This window comes from Mixophyes fleayi, chromosome 1 (assembly GCF_038048845.1).
Source record: "Mixophyes fleayi isolate aMixFle1 chromosome 1, aMixFle1.hap1, whole genome shotgun sequence".
In the NCBI taxonomy this organism is placed as follows: domain Eukaryota; kingdom Metazoa; phylum Chordata; class Amphibia; order Anura; family Limnodynastidae; genus Mixophyes; species Mixophyes fleayi.
Window position 1 is genome coordinate 247227782 of NC_134402.1, and position 17640 is coordinate 247245421.

General features: G+C 40.9%; 1 protein-coding gene across 1 annotated transcript in view; it reads left to right on the forward strand.

The window, feature by feature from the left end:
* Positions 1–283: 283 nt before the first annotated feature.
* The window catches only part of SLC1A1 (solute carrier family 1 member 1), a 72338-nt gene continuing 54981 nt past the window's right edge, over positions 284–17640 (forward strand). The window contains exon 1 of the mRNA XM_075209061.1: positions 284–776. Coding sequence (XP_075065162.1) covers positions 686–776 — 91 coding nt within the window. The 5' untranslated portion in view covers positions 284–685. The remainder of the gene's footprint in view (positions 777–17640) is intronic.

Consider the following 17640-nt stretch of genomic DNA (forward strand, 5'->3'; position numbering starts at 1 on the left):
ATTTGTGTAAGGGACACCTCTTAGTGTTAATCTAATGTTAAATCAGTGATTCAACCTGATTTAATCCTTTCTGAATAAGAAGCTGGAACATGAATAAGAAGCTAACTTCAGCCTGGTTTAATAGCGCACAACACTGACAGTTCATTAAATGAGCTGATGAGAAAATGTCTCATTGAATTACCATTGCCAATATAAACAAGAGGCGGGACAGAACACATTCCCATTTATCCTGACTGTGAATGACAGGGGGGTGAGAACCAGGAGGGAGGAGGGAGGCAGTGACAGTCGAGCAGGTTCATGTGCCTTTTAGCAGTGCCTTATGACTAGAGTCACCCAGCAGCATATCTGAGACAGAGGCTACATATAGATAGATATACAAATAGTTCTCTTCATTATCACTAGAGAGAGGGAGGTGATTAGATTGCGAATTGCAGCACAGACAAAAGCCAGCCCTTGCCTGAAGCAGACAGATCAGTGCACACCGGCACAGAAGCTGCCGCAGTGAAAGTGACAATCTCCTATGGGCACAGGGGAAAGAAGGAGTCTGCTTTGAACGCCTGCACACTGGAGGAGATGTTTGCAGTGTAACATACCCTGACACCTCTCTGCATTGCCTCCATTGAGATCTGCTCCCTTATCCCTCCTCCACCTACATTACCAATAGACAGGCAAAAAGCAACGCAACATGGGGAAGAAGATGAAGAAAGGTTGCGACTGCAAACGGATACTGAAGAACAACTGGCTGCTCCTGACCACCGTAGTGGCAGTGGTTTTAGGTTAGTCCTCGTATTATCCAATCTCTGTCTATGTAAAGCATCCATATTATGTGCAGAATTCTACCCTATCTATCTCTGTAGCGTTGACAGTACCATCCTTAGTGTGCTCATGTCTAACTGCAGAAATCTGCTATTTGTATTCCTGCCTAGTACCATTTCTGCAGCCTAAACTGAGTAGGAAGCAGTACATTATATGTAATTGGGGTGGGGGGGTGGGATTAGGGGGTTATTAATTGCAATAATTGTTTTTTGTTTTAATTGCTGGGTGGTGGTAACAATTTGCTAACAAATATGAGATAAATGAACATCATAAATATCCTATTATTATACAGTGTCTTAGGAGACTCTTGCGTCTATCCACCTAGTTTATTTGTAAAACGTGTTGAAAGAGCTGTGATATGCAAATATTGCTGCAGAGCGATATTACCTTCTTTTCACTTGATACATAGTAACTAGATAAATGTCTAGTCTTAATGCCAATATTTGAACATCTATTGGCCTTTAGGAAATCGCTTCTAAATATTGGCCAATTACATTCACATTAGTAACTATCTTTAATATATTGTCATCATTGTACTGTATTTTATTCTATCTATGAGATGCACCTCTTGGGGTTCTGAGCATTTATGAGTATTTATATTTTCAAGATATTCTAAAAATATTTTATTTGAGGTGTATGAATCCAACTTCTTTTTCAGCTAAATTGTTATGAAGTACAATGAATTACATAGATAGATGCAAAGCATTCTTACGTTCTTATGTTTTACAAGGAACTGGAATTGTTACATTTCTTTGCACCTTCAAATAAAAGATTGTCTCAAATATTCAACATATATGGAGGATCTTTTACACTGAAAATAATAAGCCTGAAAACTTTATAAAGTTAAACCAGCTAAATTATAAGTGAGAGCAATCACTGATGTATACTCTACATTAATGCATTTCTCTTTGAATGCTGCCTTCTATCTGCAGATTTTCATAATCCCCTTTATAGCATATTTTACATGTGCATGATTCAAATATTATTTAAGTTCTATCTTCATAGTCAAATTGTGCATTGTCTTTGTTATGATGTATTATATTGTTTCATGGCTGTACTAGAGGCATACTCTTTTAGTGCTACAATTTGTTATTATTATTCATAAACTTTTATATTTTTAAATGATCTATAAAGCGACGGTTCTAGGCATTGACTAGTGTTCCATTTTGTGTATAACAATAAAATAAAAACTTGCCATATATGGTTTTTGTTTTTTTTATTTAAACCACAGTCCTTTGTTATTCATTGAAATAATAATTTAGTAACCAGAAATATAGCAATATGTATGGAACAGATTTGATTAATAAACAATAGTTGAAGCTTCATTTGTAATGTGTCATTAGTGACCTACAGACTTTACAGTTACTATCAGCGATCGCTCATTTATATTCTATCACATGTAATGTAGTGGAGGTTAGTTCCTTGCTGAAGTAAAATTCTCATAGTATGGTTTACTTGATGCAGAAAATGTTCAACTAGTCTTCTTGAGAGCAATTGTCCTCTGTTAATTATTTTCAATTGAAACATAAATTGAGAAGATTATAAATTATAAACTACCCAGTACTGCATGATAATTTACTGGTAATGAATCTAGTGACAGCCATTAACAGTAAAAAATAACATAATATGGTCATCTTTATTAAATAAGAGGAAGTACTAGAGTCAGGTACCATTGTGCCAATTTAAAGTTTTTTCCCCTTCATATGTTTAATCTGTTAGTAAATGAAGTTGTATAAGCTGGGGCGGTACAGTGGCATACAGAAAAAAATACTGACAGACTTTCCATCGGTCTGGACTAAAAGTTGCTATTCTGTTGAGCCCAAATTTATCCCTATAGACTCTGAATATAAGATACACACGTAAAAGCCATTTCAAGTGTCCACAGCACATTTTTACCCTGGCGTAGAAGATTGATTTATGTATTATAGGTCTGTTTATTTTTATATTTAAAAAAAATAATAATTTTGTTGGTTCGTTCTAGCTCCTCTTAGCAGTAGTCATGATGGCATAAGGAATCAGAAAATGCACAGAGTGAAAAAGACAGTGTCACATTGATGTAATGTTTCAAAGCTTTTTTAACAATGCAGCAATGTCATATGCATTTTTGTAAATAAGACAGTGTCAAGGAGTCTGTGGGCTGCTATTACTGCACCTTTGAACATGTATGACAATGTTTACAGTGACAGCGCTTAAAATTTGCTCTCTGTCATGGAAGGGAAACAATGCTGGATACTAAGCCATATACTAATGTGAAACTTGATCATAACCCAATATCACAAATGGCTATGGGACATATACATATACACTCCTACAATCTGTAATGGTGTCCCTACAAGGAAGGTTCTGTCACATGACCTGAGCGCATAGCAGCCTGAAACTATGTCTGCCTTAGCCATATGGATGTGTGTAAGCTAAAATGTCTGGATCCCACAGGGCAGTGACAGGTGACCTGACATACTTCAGGGGCCTGCCCTTAATCTCAATAATAAGATAAAACAATACACTTATTAAAAGAAGGTATATCTGTAATAACATATCTGCAGGCATTTTAAACAAGGTTTATAAGCTATAACAGACAAATATGACAGTAAAAGAGTAAGGAGCTGAGGGCGACAGGTAAAGGGTCGAAGGGTCATATGCAGCCCTAGGATCACGTGTTGCCCATCACTGGATTAGGTAATAACTGTAGAAACAGCAAGATGCTGACATTATTCAACCAGATTGCCCAGCCATCCTTACTAACATCTGAAACATTCTGACTAGGAGTTGGTCTTGATCAGAGGGCTTTTTGCTCCAAACATAAGATTTGCGCAATCACTTTGTCCTGAATGGGACAATGTAGGGAGGTAAGCATTCAGACTCTTATTGATGCCAATAGCGAGAATTAGGAGGAAAAGGAGGATTATCCCTCAATATAGTCACACATTTGCTGTATGCTAGTATTTATGTCAAAAATAAATATATACATCCCCTCAACTGTGTAAGGTAAGATGGAACCTATAGTGTTAAATACTGAAGTTACTTGCAAATAAATCTTTGTGTTCAGTTAAGCTGGATACCCAAAACAGCACTTTCCCAGATAGAGTTCTCATTTGATTAAGGTTTTAACCCTTTCATTTCCCATATGCACTGCTTAGCTGGTATATTTAATGCCTATAGCATTTGGGATGATAGTCCCTTTAGTAAGGAAGGATAGAGTTGATATGTCTCCTTTACTTACCAATTAAAACCTTTGTTTCACAAAACATTTATTTTCCCAGTATCCAGACTCCCGACACATTTTGTATTAAATGAGTTAAAGATAATAGGTAAATTCCTTCAGTTGTTTTACTTTAATGGGGTGAGCATGGCATCATTCATTTAACAAGAAAGAAAAACATGTGAGCCCTAGGTAAGAGTCAATAAATGAACTAGTTAAGAGTAGTAAATGTTAAGAGAACATAAATTATATTTTGACATTGGATTGCATGAATAAATAGTGTTTGTTTATGCCAAATTGTAGTATTGTTTTGAAGGAGCCTTGGCAACACAGAAAGCACATCCTATATATTTTCACTATGTCACATTAATGTATTGTTAAATTGTACTATACCCAACCCATTTAAGATAGGTTTTTAAATGCAACGCATCAGGAAGACCATCATTGCTGCAAATAGGACATTTCTTGTGTGTGGGTCCACTCCAACCTACAGAGAGTAAAAGTCATAAAAATAATGAAGTGTGTCAGCACATTTGCTTACAAAAATGTATAAGTATTATTTCAGAACCTGTACTGGAATATGGTCTTAATTACTGTGAGTCATTTACTAAAAAAAGAACAACATATGAAGTAAAGATTACAGACAAGAGTACATATATCACTGTTGTACTTCCACAAATGAGTAAAAAGTAATAATGCATGTGCTTCTTATTTAAAAAAATAACGCATTGAATATTTCTACCTAAAATACGCATAATGCGTCAAATCTGCGCTAAACCGTAGCAAGCAATATACTGATGCGCAGTACACATCTTTTTCTTCTTATGCACCTATTTGTCTACCTTACATACAAGAAGGATCACAACCACAGCATGACTTTATTCTGGATTTTAGTGGTTTCTTTTAAAAGTGCTCTGTGTTACATTGTGTGTGTGTGTGTGTGTGTGTGTGTGTGTGTGTGTGTGTGTGAGACTGGAAAGTCAATGCTACAACCGCCATAGGACCATAACTTCATTTCAACTTTTTTTGTTTCTCTTGTAAAAAATTCTGCTTGCTATAACCCTATTTAAAACCTAAAGTGCACCCGGAGACCAGGGGGTAAATGTATTAAGAGAGATTTTTGCAAATCGACGATATTCAACGACTTTGACAGCGAATTTAAAACGGCAATGCCTTTAAAGGCACTTGCCTTTAAACACATTGCCGTTTGCAAAAATCGGTCCTTAATACCCCACAGAAATTGGTGCATGATGAAAATAGCATTTGTTCTGCAGGCCAAACATATGGCACTTTGTAAATGGCCCTCAATGAAAGCAAATATTGAATAGGTTGCTATGAATTTAATGCATATTTGCACTTGTAAGCAATGTTAGTCAATAACCCTCCCTGAGCAGTTTATGGAACTGTACAGCTCCTTGTACCTCTCTGTATCTACAATTCATTTATTACATTAAACTCTATGTTTTGAAGTACATGATGATGCGGATCACACCCACAATGGTATTTTCACTGCTAATTAAGACCTAGGGCTAGATTTACTAAACTGCGGGTTTGAAAAAGCGGAGATGTTGCCTATAGCAACCAATCAGATTCTAGCTGTCATTTACTTAGTGCAGTCTACAAAATCTGAATTGGTTGCTATAGGCAACATCTCCACTTTTTCAAACCCGCAGTTTAGTAAATATACCCCCTAAACTCTTTTTAAAAAAAGAAGTACAATCATCAACCCCGGCTGGCGAGAATACACTCAGTGGTGGTGCTATTCTTGTCAGCACAGAATTGAATGAATAAGCTATCTTCTATAATTCCAGCTCCCTCCTCCATTACCCGAATTTCCAATAATCATGACTTGCAGCCTGATTGGTGGGCGGAGTTAGATTTTTAAATGAGCTAACATGTTCACTCACATTCCTGCTGTTATTTAACCTTCAGGCTTAGTTCAACATCCCTCACAGAAACCTTTACCTGTTAATATGGAGCCCCGCACTTCATATCCTCTTTTCCTCCAGTGGTCTAGTAGGACAGGAAGTGGTGCAGTGACCGGCCGTCTGCATGACGCTACTGCACATGCTTGAAATGGAAATTCAGGCTTCCTTACGATATGTGGAGAGAAAACGCAGACATAATAGCTATGTATGTGTATGTGCTCGGACACATTCTACAGTGACATGAGACTCCATTCTATTAACGAAGTCTGTCCATAACCAGGGCCTGATCAACCACTAGGCTGACCAGGCTACAGCCTGGGGCGCTGGGTCCCGGGGGGCGCGGCGCTGCGGGTATTTATTTATTTTTTTCATTCTTTTTTTTTTTCTTCATTCATTTTTTTTTCGGGGTGGGGGAGGGGGGTCGCCGCGGGGGGGTGGAGGGCTCAATGATCAAAAGCATTGGTGGTCAGTGGTTAGCAACACACAGCCAATCGCCAGGCTGCCTGTTGCTGTGCAGCAGACAGGAAGCAGGATGTCTTCACTTCCTATCTGCTGATCTGAGGAGAGGAGCAACGCTGGCACAACTACAGGTAAGTGAAGCGGGGAACTGCCCTGCATATCTATAGGGAGGGGGGGGAACTGCCCTGCATATCTATAGGGAGGGGGGGGAACTGCCCTGCATATCTATAGGGAGGGGGGGGGACTGCCCTGCATATCTATAGGGAGGGGGGGAACTGCCCTGCATATCTATAGGGAGGGGGGGACACTGCCCTGATTATCTATAGGGAGGGGGGGAACTGCCCTGCATATCTATAGGGGGGGGGACTGCCCTGCATATCTATAGGGAGGGGGGGGAACTGCCCTGCATATCTATAGGGAGGGGGGGAACTGCCCTGCATATCTATAGGGAGGGGGAGAACTGCCCTGCATATCTATAGGAAGGGGGAACTGCCCTGCATATCTATAGGAAGGGGGGGAACTACCCTGCATATCTATAGGGAGAGGGGGAACTACCCTGCATATCTATAGGGGGGGGAACTATACTGCATATCTATAGGGAGGGGGGGACTGTCATGCATATCTATAGGGAGGGAGAGGGGGACTGTCATGCATATGTATAGGGAGGGATGGGGGACTGTCATACAAATCTATAGGGTGGGAGGGAGGGGGGCTGCCATGAAAATCTATAGGGAGGGAGAGAGGTTGATATGTATGAAGGAGGGCAGAGGAGGGGGGCTGATATATGTGACTGGGGGAGTTTTGATGTGACGGGGGGGTAGCTACAGAGTGGAGGTAAGGAAAATAGCTGCAAGGGGGATGGATGCAGGGTGGGAGGTAAAGAAAATGGCTGCAGCAGGGGTTAAGGAAAATGGCTGTGGGGGGGGGTTGTGGTTAAGGAAAATGGCTGCAGGGGGTATTTAAAAAATAGAGCAGCTTTGGGGGGCAGAATCTCATGATTGTGTGGTGGTCACATGGGTGGTCTCAGCAATCACTAGAATACTAAATATTAGTGAGATGGGGCTGGTAGAGGTTTGTATTTGATTGATAACAAATATTCAGATATTGCTTATATATGCCTGTCCAATGGGGTACTTTTAGCTGGCCATAATGGAGTGTTTTGTTTTAACTAAAGGGCCTAATCATTCAGGGTTTGCATTATAATACATTTTTGCATTTTCAAAACAGGACGCCAACTTTCCAGAAGCCAGCGAGAGGATAACAAAGTTGCAAGAGAGAAGAGCAAGAACAGGTAAGAGACAATGGCACAATCTGTCTACATTTGAATGCTGGAGAATACACCTGAACATTCATATTCAGGAGTGTTCCTATACACCTAAATATATTCGGAGGAGGGTGGGGGGGGCGCTGCGGCCATATTAGCCTAGGGCGGCCAGAACCCTTAATCAGGCCCTGTCCATAACGTTTCTGCACAGATGTGCAGCATATCATAATGCTTATACCCTGCATATATATGTATATGAATACTGCTCAGTATACATAACCTGCATAAGACTGTTATACCATCCTCTGCTGCTACAGTCATTAACCCTGTGAGTATCTGCATTACTGTTACAAGTGTTCAGTAAACCAAAACCTTGGTTAAGTTTAATCGTGTGGGGCTTAACATCCATATCTAACACTGCTGACACCTTTTACAGACACCCAAAAGGTTCTGTCAATATTACCAGGTTCTACAACTGAGACATTTTCATGATCCCTTCAGAGATCGTCTTACAGATAGGTCCCTTACAACAGTTTAGTCACTCTGTTTACTGCAGGCCTCGACGCAAGGATTGGTTTTGACGCTATGTGTTGAGCTCATAAATCTGGGTTCACAAGACAGAGACCCACATGAATTGGCCTGGGAGGCAGATATTGGCATGAACCCCCTGACTGGTAAAGACGATTACCAGCTTACACCAGTTGTAGCCTTTGTCGTGGGCCTCCCGATGCTTTGCCTATTTATCATTGACAGTGGCAGTCCATGATTGCTAATGCCATCTCAGGATGGCATCAGAAAGGGGTCTTTTAAGTAGAGATAATTTTTAAAAAATGTTCTATTTTTTTACTTTTTTATCTTATTTTTTTAAATACATATCTATTTTTTTATGGAATCTGGAACCCCCTCTAATGTCAATAAGAGGGCTGGCATGCCTGCCCACACATGTGCAGAAGGACCTGGAACCGGCCTGTCGAGCGGTAAGACTCCTCTTACCACTGCCGTCCAGTGGAGCCGGGGTGCTGAGCATTGCTCAGTTGTCCCGGCGACAGACTTTTGTTAAATTGCACAATAGATTTTCTATCACTGTGATAAGCAGCGATAGTAAATCTTCATATTAGATAGGCCTTGTTAATAGACCCCTTAATCTATACAATCCACGAAGGACAGCTAGCACCTTAGTGCAGTATATAAAAAATGCAGTGTGTGTATAAAGAATACACAGTCTTGACCTGCCCCTTAGATTGGGCAGAACAGACACCAAAAATCACGATTGTCCCACTAGACCAGGATTGGCTGGCCTGTGGCGCTCCGGGTGTTGTGAGACTACAAGCCCCAGCATGCTTTGCCAATATATAGCAGCTTATTGCTGTAAGGGTATGCTGGGACTTGTAGTTTCACTGCGCCTGGAGTGCCACAGGTCAGTGCCGTAACTAGAAATTTTGGTGTCCTGGGCAAGATAGGGCTCCAAATACCCCTCCCCTTAGATTGTATGCTCCTCTGAGCAGGGCCATCTCTCCTCCTGTTTCCACCACTTCTAACTCTGCTCTCCAGCTACTTAGCCCTCCTCCTCGAGGGTCCTCCACCCCACGTCCACTCTCGCTCCCTCCTCCCCCCTGGGGGTCTCCTTGTCTTCCGCGCCCTCCTTCTTGGGCCCCGTCGTTTGCGGATCCTCCCTCCCCCTTCCCTGCCCTCTCTAGCTGTGCATTGAGCTTACTGAGTTGCTGTGTTTACTGTACTGTGCTGTCTCCCATTGTATTGTAATTTTGTTTGTCTCTGTATGGCGCTGCGGATGCCTTGTGGCGCCTTATAAATAAATATTAATAATAATAATAATAATAATAATAATAATAATAATAATCCTTCAAATTAATGTTTCACTCACTCCCAAATTCTGCTTACTTCCACTCACGCCTGCGGAGGCTACTCATTAGCAGTCCAAGGTGATACGTCATATTTTAGCTGCAGCCACATGCCAGATTGCCACAGAGTGGAAACTGCCACCGTCACTGTGATCATCAACAGAATATGGCACATTTATTGAGTTTGTTACAAGCGTTATTTAGCATTCTTCTAAGTCTTTTGCATGGTTTGGGAGCCATGGGCCACTCACTTTAAAATCTGTTTAACATGATTTAGACGACTCGTCTATAGTCGATGAGCAGTCAGTGATGTTCAACCTTCTTGATCTGACCTCCCACCAATGCTCTCCCTCTCTTCTCTCTCTTCATGTCCCTTAATCTCTTCTTCGTTAAATAATGTTTGCCAGTCTCCTCTGGGCACCCTCCATGAGAATGCAGTTTGCTGATTTCACAACTGTATAACATACTCCCTGTTCACTGGCTCTGATACACTTGTTTCTTTATACATGTGTTGACTTTGAAATAAATAAATCATCTTTTTAAAAAAAAGTATGTTCAGTTTCTCCTATCTAAACAGTCCTCCCACTCCTCTATTCTAAAACATAAAAATAAGAGGAAACATCTTGTGTATTCCTATTCTCTTGTTTATTATGTTAATTGTACCTCTCATGCTGTTTCCTCTCAAATATAGAGGTTTTTTTTTTTAAAAAAAAAAAGTATGTTTAGAAAGGTGATGCAAGAAAATCAATTTGAAATGTGCTGCTTTTTAGCATTTTGATCTAACCTGTGATTAGTGTATGGACAGCACCTTTGTGCAGTCACAGTGGTTAATGAATCATGTGGCAGGAATATTCTACAGAGCCCAGCATGAGGGAATACATGAATAAGCCCTCTTCATAAAATAATATCTGTAATAGAGCTAATTTTTGGCCAATATATGCGTCTATTTTTCTATTCCATTTATATAATCCCAGAAATACTTTTTTAGCAGCTGTGAATCCCGGTGACACATTTGTCTCTATATCTTTTCAAAATACCTTCTTGGTGTGAAAGGGCAGTGACATCACAGCACTGTGTACAAAGATTGTGGCTGTGAACTAAATCTTCCATTGATCCATTGCATGCATTTGCGTCCACTGATTAGCATACCTCCCATTATGTATAGTTACAGCTGAGACAGAGAGAGTGCACCACTGCCAGAAGGTAGTGTGACCACTGCATATGGAGGCATGGCCATCTATCCAGCAAGTTCCCGAAACACTATGCCACACCCAACACCCTTCCCCTCCTCAAAAACACCCCTTTAATGCCATGGGCACCTGCTGCTGGTCATGGCATCTGTTTAGTTGAAAATACCTACCAACTTCCCTAGTATCTGGACAAAAGACCTGATCTGTGGCATAGTCCCCTAAATCTGGACTCTTGGGAGTTATGTTACTCTATAGGAGTACAAGCTGTGCTGTATTCTAAAATAAAGGTAACAGGTAATGTATTGACAAATATGTTTGTTTGGGGATGTCATGGAAGCTACTTTTGAAAGTGGACTGGACATGATTTTTAAGCAGCTGTAAATAAGCAGCAGATTTTGTACTGAGATGTCTTTGCAGTCTATACTCTGTAGTAATAAATAATATATGGCATGTGATTGAATACCTTCCAGCAATGTTTATTTCACCCGGGACTCTATGTTTTGCTCCTGTGCTTCTGTGTTATTTTCCTATTGCAGTGACCTGTGCTGAATTAAATGACTGGTGATTAAAAAACACCATCAGTTTATTAACTGAGTAAAGGTTCCTGCAACTGTAAAATAAGTAGAAATTATAGAAACAGGCTTTTTGGTACAATACGAAATGGGCATGCTGGAAGTGAGAAGTCTTTTAGATATAGGTTTTATGGGTACAATGTGTTTCTAAATAAAATGCATAAGTTATTCCTCTAAAATTTGCACATGCATTGTACATAGATCCAATCAATGTTTTTTTTTATTAACTTGTTTGATCAACATTTTACCTATAAGGCTAGTACAATGGCCAGGGCCGCCTTCAGAAATTATGGGGCCCAGTACGGGCCACCACCCTCCCGATGAGCGCCCCCCGGGCCCCCCACCACCTTGATGAGCGCCCCCCCGCCCCCCCCCCGGAACACATACCTACCGGGGGGCCCGCTGTCTTGCAGTCCACTCTCAGCTACTCTGTCTTCAGCCAGGCACCAGAATGCGATCGCAGGGGGAATGATTCCTCCACCCCTGCGATCGCATTCTGGTGCCTGGCTGTCACGGTGACATCCAGGCTGAAGACAGAGAAGCGGAGAGCGGACTGCAAGACAGCGGGCCCCCAGGTAAGTATGTGTTGCACTGTTGTACCGGGCCCCCTGGTGAGCCCGGGCCCGATACAACAGTACCCCCTGTACCCCCTGATGGCGGCCCTGACAATGGCAGTAATACTATGTGATCGGTCATATGTGACTGCAGGGTGAAATCACATGCAATCTTATGGGTGATCCAACAGTCCCCAATGCAGTGGTAGGACAAGCTGTTTTAAAACCCAAGCAAAGATTCCATATTGTGCCAATCCCAGGCACGATTGCATCTGACAGACACACTCTGTTCCAATGGTCAGACAGGCATGCAGCATACCATGTCACTCTCCAGCATAAAAATGGTAGACAGTGTGCTGAAAAGTCGCTTGCGATAGTGGTTTTATGGTTGCATGAACCAATCACAGGGCACTAACTACTGCTGGTGGAGCCAAACTTTAAGAGTTTACTGACAATATAATTTGTACAGACAAGCGCAAAGACACTAATAAAGCAGTATCCCATGAATAAATGGAGTGCATACTTTCATTTATAATTGGTAATAAGGATTTGGTGATCTTTTTATCTTCCAATTTTTATATCCCACAATTTAGTATAACTGACAGAATCTGCAAAGTTAAAACAATCAAATCTTGTCATTTAATATGAGAGGCAGCTTACTACTTATTTCCACGCATTTCTAATGCAACAAAAACAATACTGTATGTGCGTTATTCATTCCACACCTAATACAGTCACACTGTACAGTATAAAAAGTTAAATAGACTACAAAAACACTAACTTTTAAAGGAGTATGTGTTTTATAAACAAGAATGTCCTACATGAAACAATGAATGCCTTATAAATGCTTATGTATGGGAAAAGCCAAGAGTGCAGTCTATTATTGTAAGTATAATCTGATTACTGGGCACACTGTTCTACTGGACTGTTAATGTGCTGATGTTATCTACAGTCATGGGCAAAAGTTTTGAGAATGACACAAATATTATTTTTCACAAAGTCTGCTGCCTCAGTTTTTATGATGGCAATTTGCATATAGACCAGAATCTCATGAAGAGTGATCAGATGAATTGCAATTAATTTCAAAGTCCCTCTTTGCCATGACAATGAGTTTTATCCCAAAAACAACATTTCCACAGCATTTTTAGCCCTGCCACAAAAGGACCAGCTGACATCAGGTCAGTGATTCTCAAGTTAATACAGGTGAGAGTGTTGACGAGGACAAGTCTGGACATCACTCTGTCATGCTGATTGATTTAGAATAACAGACTGGAAGATTTAAAAGGAGGGTGGTGCTTGAAATCATTGTTCTTCCTCTGTTAATTATGGTTACCTGCAAGGAAACACGTACAGTCATCATTGCTTTGCACAAGAAGGGCATCACAGGCAAGGACATTGCTGCTAGTAAGATTGCACCAAATCAACTATTTATTGGATCATCAAGAACTTCAAGGAGAGAGATTCAATAGTTGTGAAGAAGGCTTCAGGGCACACAAAACTTCCAGCAAGCGCCAGAACTGTCTCCTAAAGTTGATTCAGCTGTGGGATCGGGGCACCGGCAGTGCAGAGCTTGCTCAGGAATGGCGGCAGGCAGGTATACTGTGCATGCATCTGCATGCACAGTGAGGCAAAGACATTTGGAGGATGGCCTGGTATCAAGAAGGTCAACAAAGAAGCCACTTTCCAGGAAAAACATTAGGGACAGACTGATATTCTGCAAAAGGTACAGGGATTGGACTGCTGAGGACTGGGGTAAAATCATTTTCTCTGATAAATCACCTTTCAGATTGTTTGGGGCATCTGGAAAAACACTTGTCCGGAGGAGGAAAGGTGAGCACTACCATCAGTCCTGTGTCATGCCAACAGTAAAGCATCCTGAGACCAGTCATTTGTGGGTTTGCTTCTCAGCCAAGGGAGTGGGCTCACTCACAATTTTACCTAAGAATACAGCCATGAATATAGAATGGTACCAAAACATCCTCTAAGAGCACTTCTCCCAACCATTCAAGAACAGTTTGTTGATGAACAATGCTTTTGTCAGCATGATGGAGCAACTTGCCACAAGGCAAAAGTGATAATTAAGTGGCTTGGGGATCAAAACATCGAAATTTTGGGTCCAAGGGCAGGAAACTCCCCAGACCTTAATCCGGCGGTCCCCAAAGTGTGCGCCACGGCTCCCAGGGGTGCCGCGGCGCTGTCACTTGGGTGCCACGGGCTGGCCATAGAAAAAAGAAAGAACACAAAAACTTACCAATCCGCGCGGCGCCGGGACCCAGCATCCTCCTCTCTCCCGCAGCTTCACACTGAATATCGACGTCAGTGACAAGCTGCGGGAGAGAGGAGGATGCTGGGTCCCGGCGCCGCGCGGATTGGTAAGTTTCTGTGTTCTTTCTTTTTTCTATGGCTGTCCCGCGGCAGAGGGGGCAGAGTGAGAGGGATCGTGACAGCGGGGCAGAGGAGGGGGACAGCATGAGAGAGGGCAGAGGAGGGGGACAGCGTGAGAGAGGGCAGAGGAGGGGACAGCATGAGAGAGGGCAGAGGAGGGGACAGCGTGACAGAGGAGGGGGGACAGCATGAGAGCGGGCAGAGGAGGAGGGCAGCGTGAGAGAGGGCAGAGGAGGGGGACAGCGTGAGAGAGGGCAGAAGAAGGGGACAGCGTGACAGAGGGCAGAGGAGGGGGACAGCGTGACAGAGGGCAGAGGAAGGGGACAGCATGACAGAGGGCAGAAAGGTCTAAATACACTGAAGCACTAAACTTTGTGAAAACCAATACTTGTATCATTCCCATTAGTTTGACCACGACTGCATAGTGCAGCTACTACTTCTGTTAATAAATGGAAATATATAAAGTGGGCTCCCTGTGCTGATTGTGTATTTATGAGCATGGGGTGTCTAGGAGTGAGTATCTTCTGCTCTTGCATGCTCAACTAACCTCTTGCTAATTGCTCTTCATATTTGTATAGCAGAAGGTTACACCAGTACAGTTACTTAAATCCTGCACTACAACAAGGGATAGATGTAGATATAATTTTAGGTGTTAAGGAAGGGAGTTTAAGAAACAATAGGTGCACATATTGTGAAAATTCAAGTGAGCTGTGATTGTGTTTATTAAAATATTGCCCAATTCTAGAGTATTTTTTTAAGCACGTACTTAAGAGCTTCATGCACTTACTGGGCACTGTTCCAAATAATTTGTTTCTCTTAGGACACATCACTGTGGTTTCGGTATCACCTTATGCAATTCCTACTGTTTTTAGTTAGGAACAATGATGATTTAATTCACCATGTTAAGACAGCAATAATGTACTTTATGATTAACAAGTACACAGCATAGTCAGTAGTAATCACTATATTATTCATATTATGTTAACTTTATATTAATCAGGTTGCAGTAAGGTCAGAAAAAGAGAAGTTGAGCTATGCACATAAAAAATAGTATCACACACTCATACGTATGGATAGAAGCTGATTTCCACAACTTTGCTAGGTCATCTATAAATATGGAAAACAGTAATGACCAAAAAAAGAGCCTTGAGGGACTCCACAAGTAGCCATCTAGGTGGCAAGATTTGGAATTAGTAATTGACACAAAGTGGTATATTAGATTTAACCATTTTTGATGGGAAGGTGTTGTACAAGTGTGCTCAAACAGGGCATCTGATTTCTGGTTATGATTATGCTTCACTGATCATAAATAGCACACCATGCAAAGTATTCATTGAATGCACTGCCAATAGCAGTGTTGTCAGATAGCATTGTGCAATTTTTATTTTTTACAAGTGGAATCCTGATAGCAAGAGGGCTCAATTCAATTGCTAAACACCTTCCAGAATTGTGTTGGATTTCAAGTGTTTTGAGGATAATTGAGAGTATTTATAGGGCTTTTGCTACTCATGTTTCCCTATGGCATGTATTCCACAATAGTGCTTGCAGTCATGGAGGTCTTTAATAGAGCTGCTAAGCATCCATCTCTTCCACAAGCTATATGTTACTAAAATCAGTGGTCGAAGTGGAAATTTAGAAGCGGGCGGTATGGAAATTTTGAAGTGCAATCATAATAAGTAACATGGCACAAGTCGGAAAATAAATAAATAGGCCCCAAAGAAACTAAAATATAACTGGTAACACTTTCCTAATGCAGAAATTCTAAAAGGATAACGCCCTATCACTTATAGAGTGAAAAGCCTTATATCCTTATATTCACAGGAGATATGACTTCATCCTATACATCAAGGAGTCAGCGCTGGTGGTAAGACATGTCTCGTTGGCGATCCCTGAGTGTACCTACTCTTCCGGGAGTCTGGAACTCCCTGAAAATCGGGAGCCTACCAGACAGTACAGGGGCCTGATTCATTAAGGATCTTAACTTAAGAAACTTCTTATTTCAGCCTCCTGGACAAAACCAAGTTACAATGCAAGGGGTGCAAATTAGTATTCTGTTTTGCACATAAGTTAAATACTGACTGTTTTTTCATGTAGCACACAAATTCTTAATAGCTTATTTGTACACTGAAATTTAAAGTTGATATTTGTGTGCTACATGAAAAAACAGTCAGTTTTTAACTTATGTGCAAAACAGAATACTAATTTGCACCCCTTGCATTGTAACTTGGTTTGTCCAGGAGACTGAAATAAGAAGTTTCTTAAGTTAAGGTCCTTAATGAATCAGGTCCCAGGAGAGTAGGTAAGTATGTCTCTGATCAGTGTTTTTCTTTGGCATCATGTTTGCTGCTGAACGCAGAGCCAGAGCACTTGGTTACCACGTTTCCAGATTAGTAAATACTCAAATCCAAGTTTGCCAAATGCAGCTACTGCCTTTTGTACTTGTTTGATCTGTCTGTCTTTAGGTAAAATAAAATTGTAACAGCTGAAATTTCAGTGATATTGAATCCACAAAGATGATATTGTATATATTTTAATCCTGTTACTGAATTGTCCTTATAGTGTGTTCTAGAATGATCATGGAAAATATTTTACACTGTCCCAATGTCGTGGTTGTGAAACCATTTCCTGCTCACAATATGCATATAACATGACATTACCAGAAAGGCATTTGATGTCTAAAGGTTGATACATGCAGATCAATATATCCACTCTGTTTAGAAAGTTTAGCACTTGAATGACAACCATTAACAAGAACACATTACTTTCTAACACCTACTGAGGTAAATTTTAACTTAGACTTTGGCTTTGGCTAAAAAAGCAAACTATCAGGTTGAGAATGAATGTTTGCATGAATTCCAATCCTATACTGGAATATATGTGTGGAAAATTCTGAATCTTGCTCAATGAATCGGTATAAATTAATTATTAAAGTTTGTTTTTTATTGTGACTACAATTGTTACAGTATGTTCCCAGTTTAAATACTGATGTTGCAACTATGACAGTGCTGCTGCGCTGTTCCATGCAAATACTTGGTGACTCCCTTAACTAATCAGTGAATACATAACACTTTAATCCAGCCAAATGCTTTGCCATAAATACCACAATAGACAGAACCTCATAATAAAGAACAGGGTGATGAATATCTACAAATAAGAGGATGAGGATATCTAGTGGATGGATAATTCCATAGCAATCTACATAAGGCTAGGTACACACTAATGAATTTTCCAACCGACATGTTATCTCAAGTGATTGAGGCTACGACTGAAGGTCTGATCAGTCTGACGATTCATGCATACACACTGACATGATTTACTTTCAGATCTGTGCTCTTCATCTGGTCCTCTAGTCTTCAGAGAATGAAAGCACAATATTCACTCATTCATTCTTGTCACATTGTCACACTGATTAAA